Genomic DNA, 17,420 nt, shown 5'->3' with positions numbered 1-17,420 from the left:
ATTTCTCCCAATTACATCACAGAGCTATTATTATTATTACTAATTATGATTTATTAAATTTGTATGCTACCCTTCATCCAAAGATCTCAGGATGGTTCACAAAATAAAAATGCATATCAGAGCCAAAGCAAAACAAACCAATCACCCACCTCCCCTGGTTCTTCCTTCTCTGTAACTTTCTGACCCACATTTCTCAGTAATGTCTTTCTAGAACTTGAATTTCCTCCTAAAACTAGCTATCTTGATAACTGATGAGCAAAATTCTTCTTGCCATATGATGTTTGTAAACTGAGCACAAATTAAGAGGAAGGGGTGGAGCTCTAAACAGTGTCCAGGGAACTTTGATGACATGTCAGTTCTTTTCTTTTCTTTGTAGTTGCATTTATTTCTGCACATCTTCCAGCACAGAATATTATACCTCTTGCTGCTGCCTCCCAAGTATCTGTCTAAAGATTGCTGATCAGCAGTTTCTCCCAGGTATGTGAATTTCTCAAGTTGATGTAGCTCGTGAGCAAAAGCAGGAGGGCAACCATATCTGAGTGGCAGGGGGGTATGTGTTTTTCAGCCAGCTTGAATCCCCAGAGTCTTCTGTTAGAAGTATAACAGGTCAAAGGCTGGGGTGATCCTTTTATGCTGTGTTTATGGGAAGACAATCTTACTTGGCTACAAGTGATCACCAAAGAAGATTCTTTTAGACCTGGTCTACCAGGGCAAAGAGGGACGCAGGTGGCGCTGTGGGTTAAAGCCTCAGCGCCTAGGACTTGCCGATCAAAAGGTCGGCGGTTCGAATCCCTGCGGCGGGGTGCGCTCCCGCTGCTCGGTCCCAGCGCCTGCCAACCTAGCAGTTCGAAAGCACCTCCGGGTGCAAGTAGATAAATAGGGACCGCTTACCAGCGGGAAGGTAAATGGCGTTTCCGTGTGCAGCTCTGGCTTGCCAGAGCAGCGATGTCACGCTGGCCACGTGACCCGGAAGTGTCTCCGGACAGCGCTGGCCCCTGGCCTCTTGAGTGAGATGGGCGCACAACCCCAGAGTCTGTCAAGACTGGCCCGTACGGGCAGGGGTACCTTTACCTTTACCTTTACCAGGGCAAAGACCTGGAGCATATGGGATCCTAGGCTGAGAGGGTACCACTGCTACTTTTAACCTTTACTAAATGAGAAATGCCTCCTGATTCTTTAGTATATGCTGGTATAATTTTATTCTTGTAATACATGTGTACAGCTGTGTGCATGTATCTTTCAATAACGGTAAAACTTGCTTAGATGAAAACCACATATCACTTGCAAGTGAGTAAGCTCCAAGGACAGGTGACAGGGAAGTTTTATTCTGTATCAAAATCTGATGCCTAATTAAAGTCTCCTAAAATTATATACTTATTTCATAAAATATATGTACTGCTTGAGAGTAAAAAAACAAAACAAAGCCTCAAATTATTTTGTAATAAATGAAATAAAAATGTTCTCTAAGTTTCCTAAATTCCATTGAAACCCATTGAAATTAATGGATCTAAATTAATAATGGCCATTGATTTCAGTAGGCTTAGTCTGGGTGAACATTAGCTGAATACAACTCAAACACTTGAATGGCCCTAAATATGCCTAGATTGAAGACTTCGGAAGGACTTCTTGTTGCCCTAACAAGGAGGAAAAAGGGGTGTGATGATATATCAAGAAAAAGAGGAAAGGGGTGCAAAGAGAGAGAAGGAGAGAGGGAGAAAGAGAGAGATGACTACTTAGGTTTGGCTGTAGAGGTTTCATAAGAAGCATTATAAATATTTTGATGCATGAGATTCCAGGCACCATAAACGGAAGCCATTCTCCTTGCTCTCTATCTCTATGGAAGCACTATTCTGAAAAGTAATCTCTTTGATTTCATTTAGACCCACAAGATCATTTCAGAACTTCAGCTGTTATGATGGTTCTAGAGACTTATCTGGTTATCCAGATTTAAACAATAGTTTTGTCACTGGATATCAAAATAATACCACAAATGATCTAATTTCCCCGCAAAGTTAACAAAACATATAATCACCAGATAAAAATGTAATAAATAAAGTTGAGAGGATAAATTTTCTCCCTCCTAAATGTGACAGAGTAGATTTCTCCCTAGGTAAAGGTAAAGGGACCCCTGACCATTAGGTCCAGACATGGCCAACTCTGGGGTTGCAGTGCTCATCTTGCTTTATTGGCTGAGGGAGCCGGTGTACAGCTTCAGGGTCATGTGGCCAGCATGACTAAGCCACTTCTGGCAAACCAGGGCAGCATACGGAAACGCCGTTTACCTTCCCGCCGGAGCAGTACCTATTTATCTACTTGCACTTTGATGTGCTTTCGAACTGCTAGGTTGGCAGGAGCAGGGACCAAGCAACGGGAGCTCACCCCGTCACAGGGATTCAAACTGCTGACCTTCTGATTGGCATGTCCTAGGCTCTGTGGTTTAACCCACAGCGCCACCCACGTCCCTAAATTTGTCCCTAGACAGCAGCAGCTTGGCTAGAGAGTTAACTACTCTGAGGCCATGAGCCAAGGGGGCTCACCCACATATCCAAGGGTTAAGCTATAGATTACACTGTTTCAGATTTATAGGAGCCTGGAATGCTTTGAAGCTTTCGTAATTCTAGTCCTTTGCAGACCCTTCAAGTAGACTTTAATAAGGCTGTTGTCACTTTAATCCCAATCCTTTGTGTCTTGTGTGGGTGCAATCACAATCTGAGAGGGTGCTCTTGGGCTCAGCTTCTCCATCTGGCTATTCCAGAGGCATCTAGCTGGCCACTGTGAGAACATGATGCTGCACTAGATGGGCCACTTGCGTGATCCATCTGGGCTTTTCTGGTGTCCCTCTCTGCATCCAGTGTAGTTTCCAACTCCTTCTCCAAACTTCAGAATAGGGTCCAGGGTGGGGCAGTTCATCTTCAGGTTGAACCAGCATGGTCTACCCTGATTCAGGAACCCCTGGTTCAATGTCATGGAGCGGATGGTTGTGCACAGCTCTAGTGAACATCTTCCAGTCTCTTCTACTTTTTAATAAAGTCATAACTTAGATTTACAACACTTGAAATCATTCTCATAGTTTATAGTAGTTATTTTATTTAGGTATCCCACCATGGAAGGAAATTCTATACATCATTTTAACATCACAAGGGAACTGGATGTGACGGACATCTGGTAAGTATATACAATAATAATAAAAATAATAAGGCAGAAAATGCGGCCTCTGTCAGGTTACTAAAAAGAGGATGTGACCTTCAGAATTCCACCCTCCAGATTTATTTTATAGTTTTTTGTTTATTTATCACATTTATCTCACACCTTTTTCTCTAAAGAGAACAGGCAACACAAGAGCAGGGCCTTCTCTGCAGTGGTTCCCCATCTGTGCAATGCTCCCCCCAGGGAAGTTTGCCTGGCACCTTCATTATACACCTTTAGGCACCAGGCAAAAATGTTCCTTTTTAACCAGGCCTTTGGTTGATCCAATTTACATCCTATGCCCTTTTAAAATGTGTTTTTTTTGGGGGGGCTATTGGGTTGTTTTTTATTAGGTATTTTGTGGTTTTATATCTTGATTTTATTCTGTGAACCGCCCTGACACCCCTGGATATAGGGTGGTATATAAATTCAATAAATTATATTATTATTATTATTATTATTATTATTATTATTATTATTATTATGAGCTCATAGTGCCATGCATGATTTTCCCAGTCCTCCTTTAATCTTAGGGTGGATTAACGGTCAATCTCTTTGCACATGGAACTCTCGGAATTGTAGCGCTGTGGTGGGAATAAGGAACGCCTAAGCACTTTCAGTGCCTTTAACAAACTGCAACTCCCAGGATTCTTTGGGCAGCCATCAATGTTTATCATAACAATGTAAAGGCATGGTGTGGATATGGCCACCATTGACTTGGGAGTTTTTGAAAGAAATGTTGGGAATCAGGTAAGAGACTCACTCAGTGGAAGTTGCTCCCAGTCCCAGTCGCACCCAAATCAATATGACTTTGACAAATGAGGCGTCAGGGTTTTAGGTAGCGTGGCTTGTGTACCCGTTGTGTAGATCATTTGATTGACTGCAGAATAATGATTACTCTTGTTCTCTTTCTTTTTGCAGGTATTGGCATGAAAGGATTACCGAAGTTAAGCGTATTGTCAAGCAACCAGATGGTCGAGCAATAACAGAAGCTTACAGTGGTTCTGGAGACATACCTGATTATCTTAACTCAAATGAGAGTATCATATTTAGAAATTTAAATAATAGCACAACTGCTACCTCCAGCATTGTTTTTGCCGAGTTTGTAGCATCAAATGATCTGGTCTTCTCCAAATTAGCAAAGTATTTAATCAACAGCTTCATTGCCATTATTTGCATTTTGGGGCTTTTGGGTAATGGGTATGTCATCTGGCTTCTTGGCTTCAAAATTAAGAGGAATCTTTTCACCACCTATGTTCTGAACCTTTCCATTGCTGACTTTGCTGTCCTTTTATCTCTAATCAGTACTGCTGCGTTTGCTACTGCCCTTCGTGTGACAAGTGAATCTCGCATTCTCAACAGTGTTTTTCTATTATTTTTTGAACTCTTTTGTTTCACATATTCTACCAGTCAGTATCTACTGGCAGCTATCAGCGTTGACAGGTGTGTAGTTGTCCTCTTCCCACTTTGGCATCGATTTGACCGGGGACCAAACTCATCTGCCATCATCTGCGCTATAATATGGATCTTCTCCTTTCTGCTTTCTGCAATCCATTTCGCTCTCCGCATGACTGGCAGATTTGGGGCATCCCTTTTACACTACCAGCTGCTTGTAAATGCTCTGCTTTGTACGCCTCTGATGTTCATCTCTTCTCTGATCCTGTTCATCAAAGTGTGCTGTAAAGCACAACGACGCCAGCAAGGAAAACTCATCACGGCTATCTTGCTTGCCCTCCTTTTCTTTCTCATCTTTGCTTTCCCACTGAATGCAGTTTATGTAATCTATTGCTATTATTTCCCCCACCTTCACAGTCTCATGCTAATCGGCTTTGGGTGCTCTTCTGTAAACAGCAGCATCAACCCAATCATTTATTTTTTAGTTGGAAGGAGAGGACGGAAGAGTCCTTGCAGGGTATCCATGAAAGTTGCAATCTCAAGGGTGTTTAAGGATGTGGGAGACTGTACAGAAGACAAGAAATCAAAAACAGAGAGTAAAGTTATGATTTGACCATCTATGAGTGGTGTCTTAGCAGGGTTCCTACTGTGTGAAATCTTAGATTTCCTGATGGATTTTTACAGGCAGGCCTCACTTCTATCCCTGGGGATGGTAAGAAAAAATAGCTTCTCAGTGTGAACCAGCATAGCCATCTTCCTTGCACTCCTCTTCTCTGCACCTTTGCTTCTCCAGTGCATGAAGTTTATATAATCAATTAATATTATTCCCACTTTCCCAATCTAATGCTCATTGGTTTCAAGGGTTCCTCTATAAACAGCAGTATCAACAGTCATGAAGGGGATGCCAGCTCATGGGTGCTTACAGACATCTCTGGTGGGATTATGGGAAAGTACAAAAGTTCTGGCTCTCTGTGATTAAAGAGATTTATTGCACTCTCCTCACTTGAGGTTCCCAGAAACAGCTATTCAGAGGCATACTTAATGAATGCGGAAACGTTCCCAAAAAGACTTCTTAAAAGAATTCACTAGTTTTGTCAAAATTAATTTGACTCTTCCCAAAATTAGGTCTAAGAGAGTTATTAACCTATTTTTCAATTCCACATCTGGAAAAACCAAGTTGAAGGAAAAGTGATTATGACTTAACATCAGAAATAACTTTCTGACACTAAGAGCTGTACAACAGTGGAACAGACTCCCTCAGGAGATTATGGACTCCCCTTCATTGGAGAGTTTTAAGCAGAGGTTGGAAGGTCATCTGTCATGCATGCTTTAGTTGAGATTCCTGCTCGACTAGATGACCTTTGGGGTACCTTCCAACTTTACAGTTCTATGAGTCTATGAACCCAGGGATTGATAGAAGGTCTCCATTTCTAGGTCCAATAGCAATGTCTGTGTGGCTCGGTACACACCATACACTGAAACCACATTGAAAGCACATTATGCCCCTCCAAGTATTCTGAGAACTTAATTTACCACTCACAGAGCTACATTTTCTAGTGCCCTTAATAAACTAAAGTCCCCAGAATTATCGGGGGTGGGGGAGGATAATGTGTTTTCAATCTACTTTGTGTGATTGCCCAATTTACTGCAAGTGAGTGATAGAGATCTGGTGTGTTTCTTGTTTTTGTATATGTGTGTGTGGATGCTTGCTACTGGAATGCAGCTTCCAAAAGCTTTCCACCACAATAGATATTGAGATAGTGTGTGCCACATTTAGCGGGTATCAAGGGAGAATGTGCAGAGTTGTTTTTTGAAGCAGGAGAACTGAGGTTTTTAGAGATGGAAGGGAAAAGGTAATTTCCAAGAACATACTGAGAAACAAGGAATGAGTGAGTGAGGATGGGGGACCTTACAGTTAAGCATGAGACATTTCTGCTGGTTGGTGGCAAAGCATGGAAACCCTGTGAATAGAATTGAGGGGGTCAGGGATCCATATATGTGAATGATGGGATAAGTGAATGACAGCTGGAGTACCAAGGAATAACAGAATGAATAGACTGGCATACCAAGGAAATTCATAAAGCAGAAGATCACCATATACCCTGTAGGCAATGAGCAGAGAGACTGTAAACAGAATTGTAACTGAAAAAGAATGGAATGTTTTTTGCCTTACTGTGCAAGGAAAAGGAATATGACTAAATATAAAGATCAAAGGACAGAGAAGAATCCAAAACAAAGACAGAGCCCATCCTCCTTTCCTCTAGTACCCACTGATGTTGCTGCCTTAGGACATCACCTTGAACACTCAGGAAATAAGGGACCTCCATCCAACTTACTGGCTTGCATTGAGTTCTTTTTCCTTTATGTTGCTTCTTACAATTTATGTAATATTGCATGCATATCTTTAGGTTTCTTGTGTATCTCTGACCCCATTGACCAGCCTGAGCATGGCAAAATGAAAACAAAGAATAACTAATCAATAAATAGATTTTTCCCTCCTCTGAGACTTGATGACTCATGATTCTCAGTAATGCCTTTGTCAAGAATCTCACCCTAAATTAGCTATCTTGAGTACCAATGAACAAAATCCTTCCTCTCACATAATGTTGGAGAACTGTTTAACACAGATGAAGAGGAATGGATGCAGCCCTAAACTTCTTGCAGTTGTCTTCTTGCTGTCTCCTCCACATACTGTATGTCTAAAGATGGCTGATCAGCAGTTTCTCACAGGGATGTGAATGTCTCAAGCTGATGTAGTTCATTTGCAAAAGAAAGTGGGGGACCAAAGCTGAGTGGCAGAGGGGTACATGGGTAGTTCTGCTGGAAGGATTCTGGGTCACCAGCTTGGGAAAGTTCTTCGTGACATCTTGGGAGCCACTACAAGCCAGAGAAGGAAATGCTGCAGTAGAAATTCTAATGGTCTGCCTCGCTAAGACTCTACAGCTAATCAACAGTTGGTTTGTCTGTTAAAAATATGTAAGTCTGTTAAAAATATGTAGAAACAGATCAAGATGTGTTATGCAAAGTCAGATTTTCTGTTCCCTTACTTCAGCACTGTCTCCTCAGAGTGACAGAGGCACTCCTGAGGATCTTCCAGGATCTCGTGGAGAGGAAATCTTGCACACACAGCCCTTTATCCTTTTAACTGGAGATGTCACAACTTAATTAAGCCCTACTGCCTGTGACACATGCATTGTAATCCACGAGCTATAGTCTCTTCCCATAGGCACATGCCATTAAAGCTGCATGCATGCACACTGACTTTTTTTTTTAAGAGAGAGGGAGAGAAGAAAATATAGAACTCAACTCTTCCTGGTAGAAACAAAAATCTGACAAAAGTTACACATTCGTTTCATTTTAAACATCATTATTATCTCTCTCCCTTCACTCTCTTTCTCTCCAACCACAAAATGTCTATGACAACAGTGTCTCTCACTATAGGTAAGCAAACTGTGAAAAAGATTCTATAAATTGAAAGTGGGGACAACATGCACTTTTCTCCGTTTGTTTTGTAACATAAGGAAATATTCAATAAATAAAAACTAATAAAGAGAGAGACTTTCATAAGGCTGTTGCCATTTTAATCCCAAATCTTTGTGTCTTGTCTCTTACTAAGGGCTGTGGGTGCAATCACAATCTTGGAGAGTACTGTTGAGCTCAGCTTCTGCTTCTGGGCATTTCAGAGTTATCTAGGTGGCCACAGGATGTTAGACGAGATGGGCTACTAGCCTGATCTAGTAGGGCTTTTCTGATCTTCCTCTCTGCATCCAGAGTGGGGATGGGTGGGTGGTGGTGCCCTGTCCAACCCCAACCTCCAATACTTCAGTACTGGGTGTAGGATGAGTGATGGACCTCCATTAGATGCAGGGTGGGCCAGTGGGCCACCCTCATTTGTGACCCCTGGATCAATGTCATAGAGCAGATAGATTGGGCTGTGCACAACTCTAGTGAATGTCTTTTTCAGTCTTTTCCACTTTGACAACAAAGTAACAGCATTTAAAATTATTTTGGTAATATATAGCAGTTATTTTATTTTAGATATCCCAACATGGAAGGAAATCCATTGCCTCCTCATAATGTGATGTGGTGGGCATCTGGTAAGTAGATTAATAATAATAATAATAATAATAATAATAATAATAAGGCAGAGCATGCAGCTGCTATCAGGTTTCTAAACAGAGAGTATTTCCCTCAGTCCTGGATTTATTTACTTATCATTTATTTGTTTCTTTTCCAAAGAGCTCAAGGTGGTGTACAGGGTTTCCCTCCTCCTCATTTGATCCTCACAACACCCCTGTTTGACAGGTTCATCTGAGAAGCAAAGGCTGGCCCAAGGTTACCCTGTGAGCGTCAGGCCAAGTGTGGATTTGTCAGTCAAGAATGTCCAGAGTGGGGAATTAACTCTTTATTGTCAAAAGTACACTTACAATTTAGTAACATGCCCCTCAGTCCTACGTTTCTTAGCTAATTCTGGGTGTACACCTGACGAGGCAGTTTCTGCAACCAAGAGGCCCCACCCTCTCTTCTTATGCATCTCCCCCACCCAAGTTGTGCACAGGCAGGAAAAGATTCCATGCAACCTGTTTTTGTTCCTCCCTCATGTCCTGGGAGACAGTGGAGCAGGAGAGGTGGGGGGAAGCAGGAGGAGATGTGGAATGCCTTGACTCTACACCAGCCTCACCTATCTCTCACTCCTTCTGCACCTGTTTTTCAATTTCCAAACCTTCAGCTTCTCCTGTCTCTGACTCTCGTCTCCTGGCTGTTACAGGGACCCCCAGATCATTGATCCCTTCTTCCGTGTCAGTCGCTAACCTCCGTTCTCCCAGTGCCTATTCACCAGTATCTACTGTGTAACCTCTGAGGAAGCCAGGAAAGCACCTTCTTGGTCAAAGTAACTTATTTACCTGAAACAAAAAATGGGTGCTGAGGAGCAATTATTGGCCCAGTTGATGACAAGCCAAAAACACTTTCCGAAGAAACTGAAGCACTTCCCTATTGCAGCAGTTCTTGGTATCCCCTTATTGCATTCTAAGAAGAGGACAGCAGTTGCCTTGAATAATACACTAATATGAAATCTGCTGATATAAGATAAGGGAAGTAACACAAGAAGCAAAACCAACGTTTTCTTTTTTTGCAATGTGGCAAGAGCATAAATACACATCAACAGCTTCCATATTGTGCCAGCCTAGGGAATGCATTGCTCAGTTTTATTTCATTACTACATTCTTATATTTCAGAGTTTGTACGTCTTTATCATACAGAGTGTGTGTTTCTGGCATTGGACAATCGGGACAGATTAGGGCTTCTGCTGGTTTACCGCCCGCCTCGCTGCCCATCAGTCTCCCTGCTGGAGCTGACAGAGCTGGTTTCAGAGGTGGCATTGAGGTTTTCCAGACTGCTGGTTCTGGGAGACTTCAACATCCAAGCCAAGGCAGCTGGCTCTGGGGCAGCTCAGGACTTCGTGGCCTCCATGACAATCATGGGGCTGTCCCAACATGTCAGTGGTGCAAAGCAGATGGCAGGCCACACTCTGGACCTGTTTTCTTGACTGGGAAGGAAGAGGGTGACTTGTTTGCAAAGCATTTTGGAGATAAAATTGCTTGCCTCTACCAAGACTTTGACTCTGCTGTTATAGCAGATGAATTTCATGTGGTGTCCAGAGCATAGTCTAGTCCTCTTGTGAAAGAATGAGTTTCAGTTGGTAAGGCTCAAGTATGTGGACAAGGTTTCGGATTGGTCAGCGTGACCACTTGTACTCTAGACCCCTGCCCCTCTTGGCTGATAAAAACCAGCAGGGAGGGAACAGCTGGCTGGGCCAGGGAGGTGATCAATGCCTCTTTACATGAGGGAGTGGTCCCTGCCTGTTTGAAGGAGGCAGTAGTAAAATCACTCCTTAAGAAACCTTCCCCGGAGTTGGAAAACCTAACTAACTACAGGGAACCAGACGGAGGTTCTTCTTGGTAGTAGCGCCCACCTTGTGGAACACCCTCCCTTCAGATGTGAAGGAAATAAGCAGCTATGCTATCTTTAAAATACATCTGAAGGCAGCCCTGTTCAGGGAAGTTTTTAATATTTAATGCTGTACTGTTTTTAACACTTGAATGGGAGCCGCCGAAAATGGCTGGGGAAACTCAGTCAGATGGGCAGGGTATAAATAATAAATTATTATTATTATATATAACTACCAGCCAGTTGCTAATCTCCCTTTTCTGACCAACGTTCTGGAATGAGTCGTCACAGACCAGATCCAGGCACTTTGGGAAGAAACTGATTTTCTGGATCCATTTCAATTGGGGTTTAGGCCCGGTTTGGGCACAGAAACTACTCTGGTTGCCCTGTTTGATGACCCCCGTTGAGAGAGAGAGACAAAGGGAAAATGTCCCTGTTAATTCTTATTGACCTCTCAGTGGCTTTTGATACCATTGACCATGTTATCTTTCTGAAGTGACTGTCCGAACTAGGAGTGGGTGGTACCTCTTTGCGGTGGTTCCAGTCCTACTTGGATGGTCATTCTCAGAAGGTGTTGCTTGAGAAATGCTTTTCAGACCCGTACAATTTGGGGTTCCATGAGGCTCAAGCCTATCCCCCACATTGTTTAACGTCTACATGAAACCACTGTGGGGATATCTGGAGGTTTGGAGTCTACCTATTCCAAACTTGTTAATTCCAACAGACCTCTGATTGGAATTGTGTGGTAAGTATATCAAACCTATGGCTGCTGAGTGTCAAACACCAGCAGAATTTCAAGTGAGAGGAAATTAGAAAGCTGGGCTGCCACCATCACAAAAAATAAGCATTGTTACCCAATTTAAAGATCTAGACAGATATTTCAGATTGTAGTATCTGCTATTTGTGGGTGAGGGGATAAACCATATTGTTGATTCTGTGCTCTGATATGCACGCCCAAAAGGCATGCAGATACAAAAAAAAAAATAATAATGCCCTTCACAGCAAAATGAAGAGATTTGATCACAGCAACTATGTGAGCAGAAATGAGCATAGTAATTGGTGAGATATTTCCTGTGGTTGAAAGCTGATAATGAAGCATGTGCAACAAATGTCATATCAAGGAAAGTTGTTGAAAAACACAAACTCTTGCAGAAACTAAATATAGTAATAGCCACCCAGAGTGGCTGGGGAAACCCAGCCAGATGGGCGGGGTATAAATAATAAATTTATTTATTTATTTATTTATTTATTTATTATTATTATTATTATTATTATTATTATTATTATTATTTTCAGTAAAGGAGGGAAACTTGTCAGGAAAATGTTTCACCTGTGGAAATACCTTTGCCTAAGGAAAAATCAACATCAGGACACGATCCTCTCAAATGGTCGCCATTGCCATTCTAAGAGAATGGGGGAGGTGTTCATGGTGTGTTCCAGTACCTCTTTTTCTAGAAAAATAGCACTGGGTATCGGGGACCCCCTGCTCACCCTCCTGTTCATGAAGACGCAGGTCAATTCTGTGTCCAGGGCAACTGTCTACCAGCCCTATGTGGCTGAGCCCCTACCTGCCCACAGACTGTCTTGCCAGAGTGGTACATGCTTTGGTTATCTCCCACTTGGACTATTGCAATGCCCTCTATGTGGGGCTACCTTTGAAGATGACTCAGAAACTACAACCAATCCAGAATGATGCAAATAGACTGGTGACTCAGAGTGACCTCCAGAACCATGTAACACCAGTCCTAAAGGATTGACATTGGCTCCCAGTATATTTCCAAGCATGATTCAAAGTATTATCTAATCAAATTAGCCACCAAAACAATCTACCTACCAATTCCATGGGTTTGAATTCTGTGTCTGCTCTTTTCTTCCTTCTCTAACGCCTACTTCCTATGAAGTTTGTTATCCAGATCTAGCTCAAAATCTTCTGGTGCTTCAGTTTCCTCTTTTGATTTCTGCTTCCTTTTGTTGCTGACTAGCTCATCAGTGGCTGTTCCAGCTATAACTCTAGCTTGGGTTTCTTAGGGGACCAGTACATTTTACATCCCATGATGGGTGATTGTGAGGTAAGCACTCTTAAACAAAAGCTCCCTTTTAATTGCTTCCCCATTTGCTTTTACATGATGCTGATTTAGGTGCCTGTTTGCTGATATTGTGGCAATTTCTCTCTGCATGCTTTCATGAGTTAGGCTTGAGACTGGATTTAAGATGTACAGCAGCTTCTAAAAGAGAACACGGATAGGCTGGATGTTCATTTCAGCTATTTCCACTACCAAACATTGTAAAAAGAAACAAACAACCTTGTCATAACCATTAACCAAATGGTGTTAAGGGGGTAAGCGTGCAAAGCTAATGTGTAATAGAAATATATATTTCTAGATACATAGAATTAAAGAGTTTTAGAGTTGGAAAGGACCCTGAGGGTTATCTGTTCTCCTCTCTCTCTCCTCTCAGTCTTATCTGCTGCAGGCAGGTGCCCAGAACTGGACACAGCACTTTGTGTTTAATGTGAACAAGGTAAGATATTGCGGTTCTGTTACTTCCCTTGTTTGGGACACTATAGTTCTGTAGTCTAGAATAGCTCTTTTTGCTGCTACATCACATGGGTGACTCATGAAGCTTTTGGTCTACTACAGGCTTTCTCAACCTCAACCCTCCAGATGTTTTGAGACTACAATTCCCATTATCCCTGACCACTGGTCCTGCTAGCTAGGGATCATGGGAGCAGTAGGCCAAAAACATCTGGAGGGCCGAGGTTGAGGAAGCCTGGTCTACCTAAGACCCCTAGATCCTTTTCACATGTACTACTGGCAAGTCAGATGCTCTCCATCATATATTTATGCAGTTGGTTGTTTCTGCCTGACATTAGTACCTATTCCAATTCATTTGTTGGTTCTCCAATCTGTGAAGATCATCTTAAAGGCATCATACATACACCATGCTGTTATAAAATGTTCAGCAATGTTATTTGTTGAAAAATGATATTTGATTTGTGAAATTGCAAATCATTTTTTAAATTAAACTACATTGTTTTTCCATTATCCTCCCTCCCCTTGACCTCTTTGCTCATTTGGTCAGTTGTTATTAATATCTATTCTCTTAAACCCAAAGTACCCTTGTAACTGGGTTGTATTTGTGATTTTACTTAGAAATCAGAAAATTTTTCTATCCCTTACATTGGCGTGGGGTAAGTGCATTTTTAAAATAATTTCATCTTCAGTATAAGCACTGTATCCATTCACTTCACTGTAAACCTGAGAATGTAGGTGTGACAAAGCATAAGTGATTAATACGGAACAATATCTTATAGAGCTTTCAGAACAATAGCCAGAGATTTCCATTTTGGATTCTCTCAGTTTCTCATATTTCCAGTTCTTCACATTTCTGCATGTATTTTTAAAATATTAATATATTTTGTGTGCAGTTTTGAATAATGAGTACACTTTTGCAAGCAATTTCCCATAATACATGCATTTTTTTAGGAATTTCTTGGCTGAAGAACTGCATCACAAAATGCAGATAAGTGTGAATTTCAAATAAAAAATGTTTTGTTCAGGAAGTTCAAATTAGATAGTTTCTAATTAAAATGCAAAGAAATTCAAATCTATCCGCCATCTCCAGTTCAGCGATTAGCAAAACCATCATAGCAACAATCTCAACTTAGTCCAACAATCCCGTGTTAAAGAAAAAGGTTTAGCCCTTTGTCACAACAAGTGGAGGGGAATAAATACCACTAATAGACTCGCTCCCCTTCTCTTTATTTAAAATTTCCTGGATTAAAGAAAATGTTTGGGGCCGTTGTTACTAAAAATGGAGGGGAAGACCACAGGGAAGTACTTCCCCTTTTCTGAAAATCATTTCCTAACTCATAATCATAGATTCATAGAATTTTAGAGTTGGAAGGACCCCAAGCGTGATCTAGTCCAACCCCTGGCAATTCAGGAATCTCAGGTAAAGCATCCATGACAGATGGCCATCCAACCTCTGCCTAAAAGCCTCCAATGAAGGGGAGTCCATAATCTCCTGAGGGAGTCTGTTCCACTGCCGAACGGCTCTAATTGTCAGAAAGTTTTTTTGAATGTTTAGTCAGAATCTCCTTGAACTTGAAGCCATTGGTTTGAGTCCTACTCTCTTCCATGTCTCAGCCCTTAAGATATTTAAAGGTGGCTATCATATCACCTCTCAGTCTCCTCTTTTCCAGGCTAAACATACTTTCAAGTACTCCTCATAAGGCTTGGTTTCCTGACCCTTGATCATCTTGGTTGCCCTCCTCTGCACATGTCCCAGCCTGTCAAAATCCTTCTTAAATTGGGGTGCCCAGAATTGGACAAAATACAGTGGTACCTCAGGTTACATACGCTTCAGGTTACAGACTCCGCAAACCCAGAAATAGTGCTTCAGATTAAGAACTTTGCTTCAGGATGAGAACAGAAATTGTGCTCTGGTGGTGCAGCAGCAACAGGAGGCCCCATTAGCTAAAGAGGTGCTTCAGGTTAAGAACAGTTTCAGGTTAAGAACGGACCTCCAGAATGAATTAAGTACTTAACCCGAGGTACCACTGTATTCCAGGTGTGGTCCGACCAAGACAGAATAGAGTGGTACTATTACTTCCCTCAATCTGGCCACTATACTTCTGTTGATGCAGCCTAGAATAGTGTTAGCTATTTCCTAACTTGCTATTGAACCTCAACATTTCACCTACTTTGTGTCAATATTTACTCAATAGTTGTAAAAATGGAAAAGCTACCAAACAGTTTACTATGAAGATTCCAGGAAAATGTGTACTGCCATAGCTACACAGGTATTGATCTAGATAAGAAGAAAGTGGTATTATCTCTTTGCTGCTTAGATTGATCACTGATTGGGACATGCTGACTTTAGAGTTAATGAAGGTGAACGTAGACATCATATCAGGTACTGAGATCTTTTTATCTCTTCCAGGAAAACATATATTGAGGAAATAGGTGATAAAGATATAACCCAAAGCATTGCTGACAGCATAATCATCATCATTTGTATGTTTGGCTTCCTGGGGAATGGAATGGTCATCTGGCTTCTGGGCTTCCACATTAAGAGGAATCCTTTCACCACCTACATCCTGAACCTCTCCATCGCTGACTTTGCTGTCCTTACAGTTCTCCTGACTATTATTTTGCCTGTTGTAACTTTCTATGAGAAATCCCATGTTGCTGTTTTGATTAGAAGAGTATTATTTGAACTATTTTTCTTCACATATTCTGTGAGCCAGTTTCTACTGACAGCCATCAGCATCGACCGCTCTGTGGCTGTCCTCTTCCCACTTTGGCATCGATGCCACCGACCGGCACGTTTATCCACCATTATTTGTGCCCTGATATGGACCCTCTCTTTCCTGCTCTCAGGCATTCACCTTGCTCTCCTACTGACTCAGAGCTTTCCAAACTTTAACCTAGTGTACCAGCTTATTGTGAATGCCCTCATTTGCACTCCTCTGATGGTCACCTCCACTCTGATACTGGCCCTCAAAGTCTGCTGCAAATCAGAGCAGAAGCAACGTGAGAAGCTGCTCACCACCATTTTGCTTGCACTTCTTTTCTTCCTCATCTTTGCTTTCCCCCTAAATGCCATTTACACTGCCATCTATTTTAATGAGAAGAATATGATTCTAATGGAAGTTGGTTTTGTGTGTGCCTCTCTGAATAGTAGTGTCAACCCGCTGATCTATTTCCTAGTTGGGAGGAGACAGAAAAAGGGCCAGTCCAGGGTCTCCATGAAAGCTGCACTCCAGAGGATTTTCAAGGATGAGGAAGAATCAGCATCCAAAACTGAAAACTCGGTTATGATAGCAACTTAATGCCTTAAGGCACGACTGGCCAATTCTTTATTATCATAAGCACAATAATGTATAGAGGGTAGTCTGTGGTGTGAAAGACTTCTTTCAATGCCTTTCTATCCCATGTCCAACATAGGAAATTTAAACTTGGAGTTTTGTATTGTAACATTTGCTTTGGATAGAGCAAGACTGTGGCGATGGGCCTTGGACAGAAGGTCTGCTTGAGCATAGCCTTCTTCACCCCTATATTTTTTGAAGGGTTGGGCTAAAGCTACTCTCCCCACCACCTCCCTATGCCATAATGTTGATTGGCGTTTCAGCCTTTCAGAAAGTACACAAGTAGACTGGATAAAGCACGCAACTCCAAGCTAGACAGCAGTGGGACATGACCACAGTGCCTTGCTCACGCTGACTGCAGTGGCTGTGAACCGCCTTGATATCTAAAGGTATAGGGTGATATACTAATTTAATGCATAATGAAATAATTATAATAATTACATGTATCTTATAGTGTTCTTTTTTGTTTCTCTGTTGTTCTTTTTCATTTCTCCATTGCTCACTTGCATTTCATTTATGTATTTTTTTCATTCTTATATCACAGTTTTATCTTAATCAGCTGCAATTTAAATAAATCTTTCAATTTTATTGTACTTTGCATCTGACTCCAGTCCTTACTGAACAACACACAACAACTCACTATTGTAGGTCACAGTCCATGACATTTTTGCTGTGTGGGTATACTCACGTGTAGGCAACTTGTTAGCAGCTTCCATCCATTTAGCAGAGTTTCTGGGAAGCAGTAGTCAACAATTGAAGCTACACTGTGAGAAGAAACACAGACACCATAACACTCAGTCAAATGATTTATTTCTTGACTGGTCATAAACACTTCATGGTAGCACTATTTACAATCATTATAGCAATAGCTGTAATGGCATACTTAAGTTTCAGTCCTTTCTTTTAAGCAATGATGGAGGCAGACACAGTCTATCGGCAGTCCTGAAGCAGCAGTTTGGTCAGTCGTCTAGTTCTCCTTTTATTGGCACTTCCAGCTGAAGCTGTGCATGCTCGGAGT

At 41.8% G+C, this 17,420-nt stretch overlaps 2 protein-coding genes across 3 annotated transcripts; both read left to right on the top strand.

The window, feature by feature from the left end:
* The first annotated feature begins 322 nt into the window (after window positions 1-322).
* LOC310849210 (mas-related G-protein coupled receptor member H-like) lies at window positions 323-7,070 on the top strand. Of its 2 annotated transcripts, XR_014566795.1 has the most exons (4): window positions 323-477; window positions 3,094-3,165; window positions 4,108-6,361; window positions 6,411-7,070. XR_014566795.1 is itself a non-coding variant. In XM_083749313.1 (3 exons), exons 2-3 carry the CDS (start codon window positions 3,104-3,106, stop codon window positions 5,192-5,194), a joined length of 1,149 nt encoding a protein of 382 aa, XP_083605439.1. In that variant the 5' UTR covers window positions 323-477; window positions 3,094-3,103; the 3' UTR covers window positions 5,195-7,070. The 2 variants fall into 2 exon arrangements, 1 of the variants encoding a protein (XP_083605439.1); XM_083749313.1 differs by having other exon boundaries at window positions 4,108-7,070.
* Window positions 7,071-15,095: 8,025 nt separating this feature from the next.
* LOC310849258 (mas-related G-protein coupled receptor member H-like) lies at window positions 15,096-16,995 on the top strand. Its single transcript, XM_083749421.1, has one exon. The coding sequence runs from the start codon at window positions 15,551-15,553 to the stop codon at window positions 16,364-16,366; it is 816 nt and encodes a 271-aa protein (XP_083605547.1). The 5' UTR covers window positions 15,096-15,550; the 3' UTR covers window positions 16,367-16,995.
* The last annotated feature ends 425 nt before the right edge of the window (window positions 16,996-17,420 follow it).

This window comes from Podarcis gaigeae (genome assembly GCF_964106915.1).
Source record: "Podarcis gaigeae genome assembly, chromosome: 7".
Lineage (NCBI taxonomy): Eukaryota > Metazoa > Chordata > Lepidosauria > Squamata > Lacertidae > Podarcis > Podarcis gaigeae.
The sequence above is the reverse complement of the archived record's forward strand: the minus strand, read 5'-3'. Positions and strand labels throughout refer to the sequence as shown.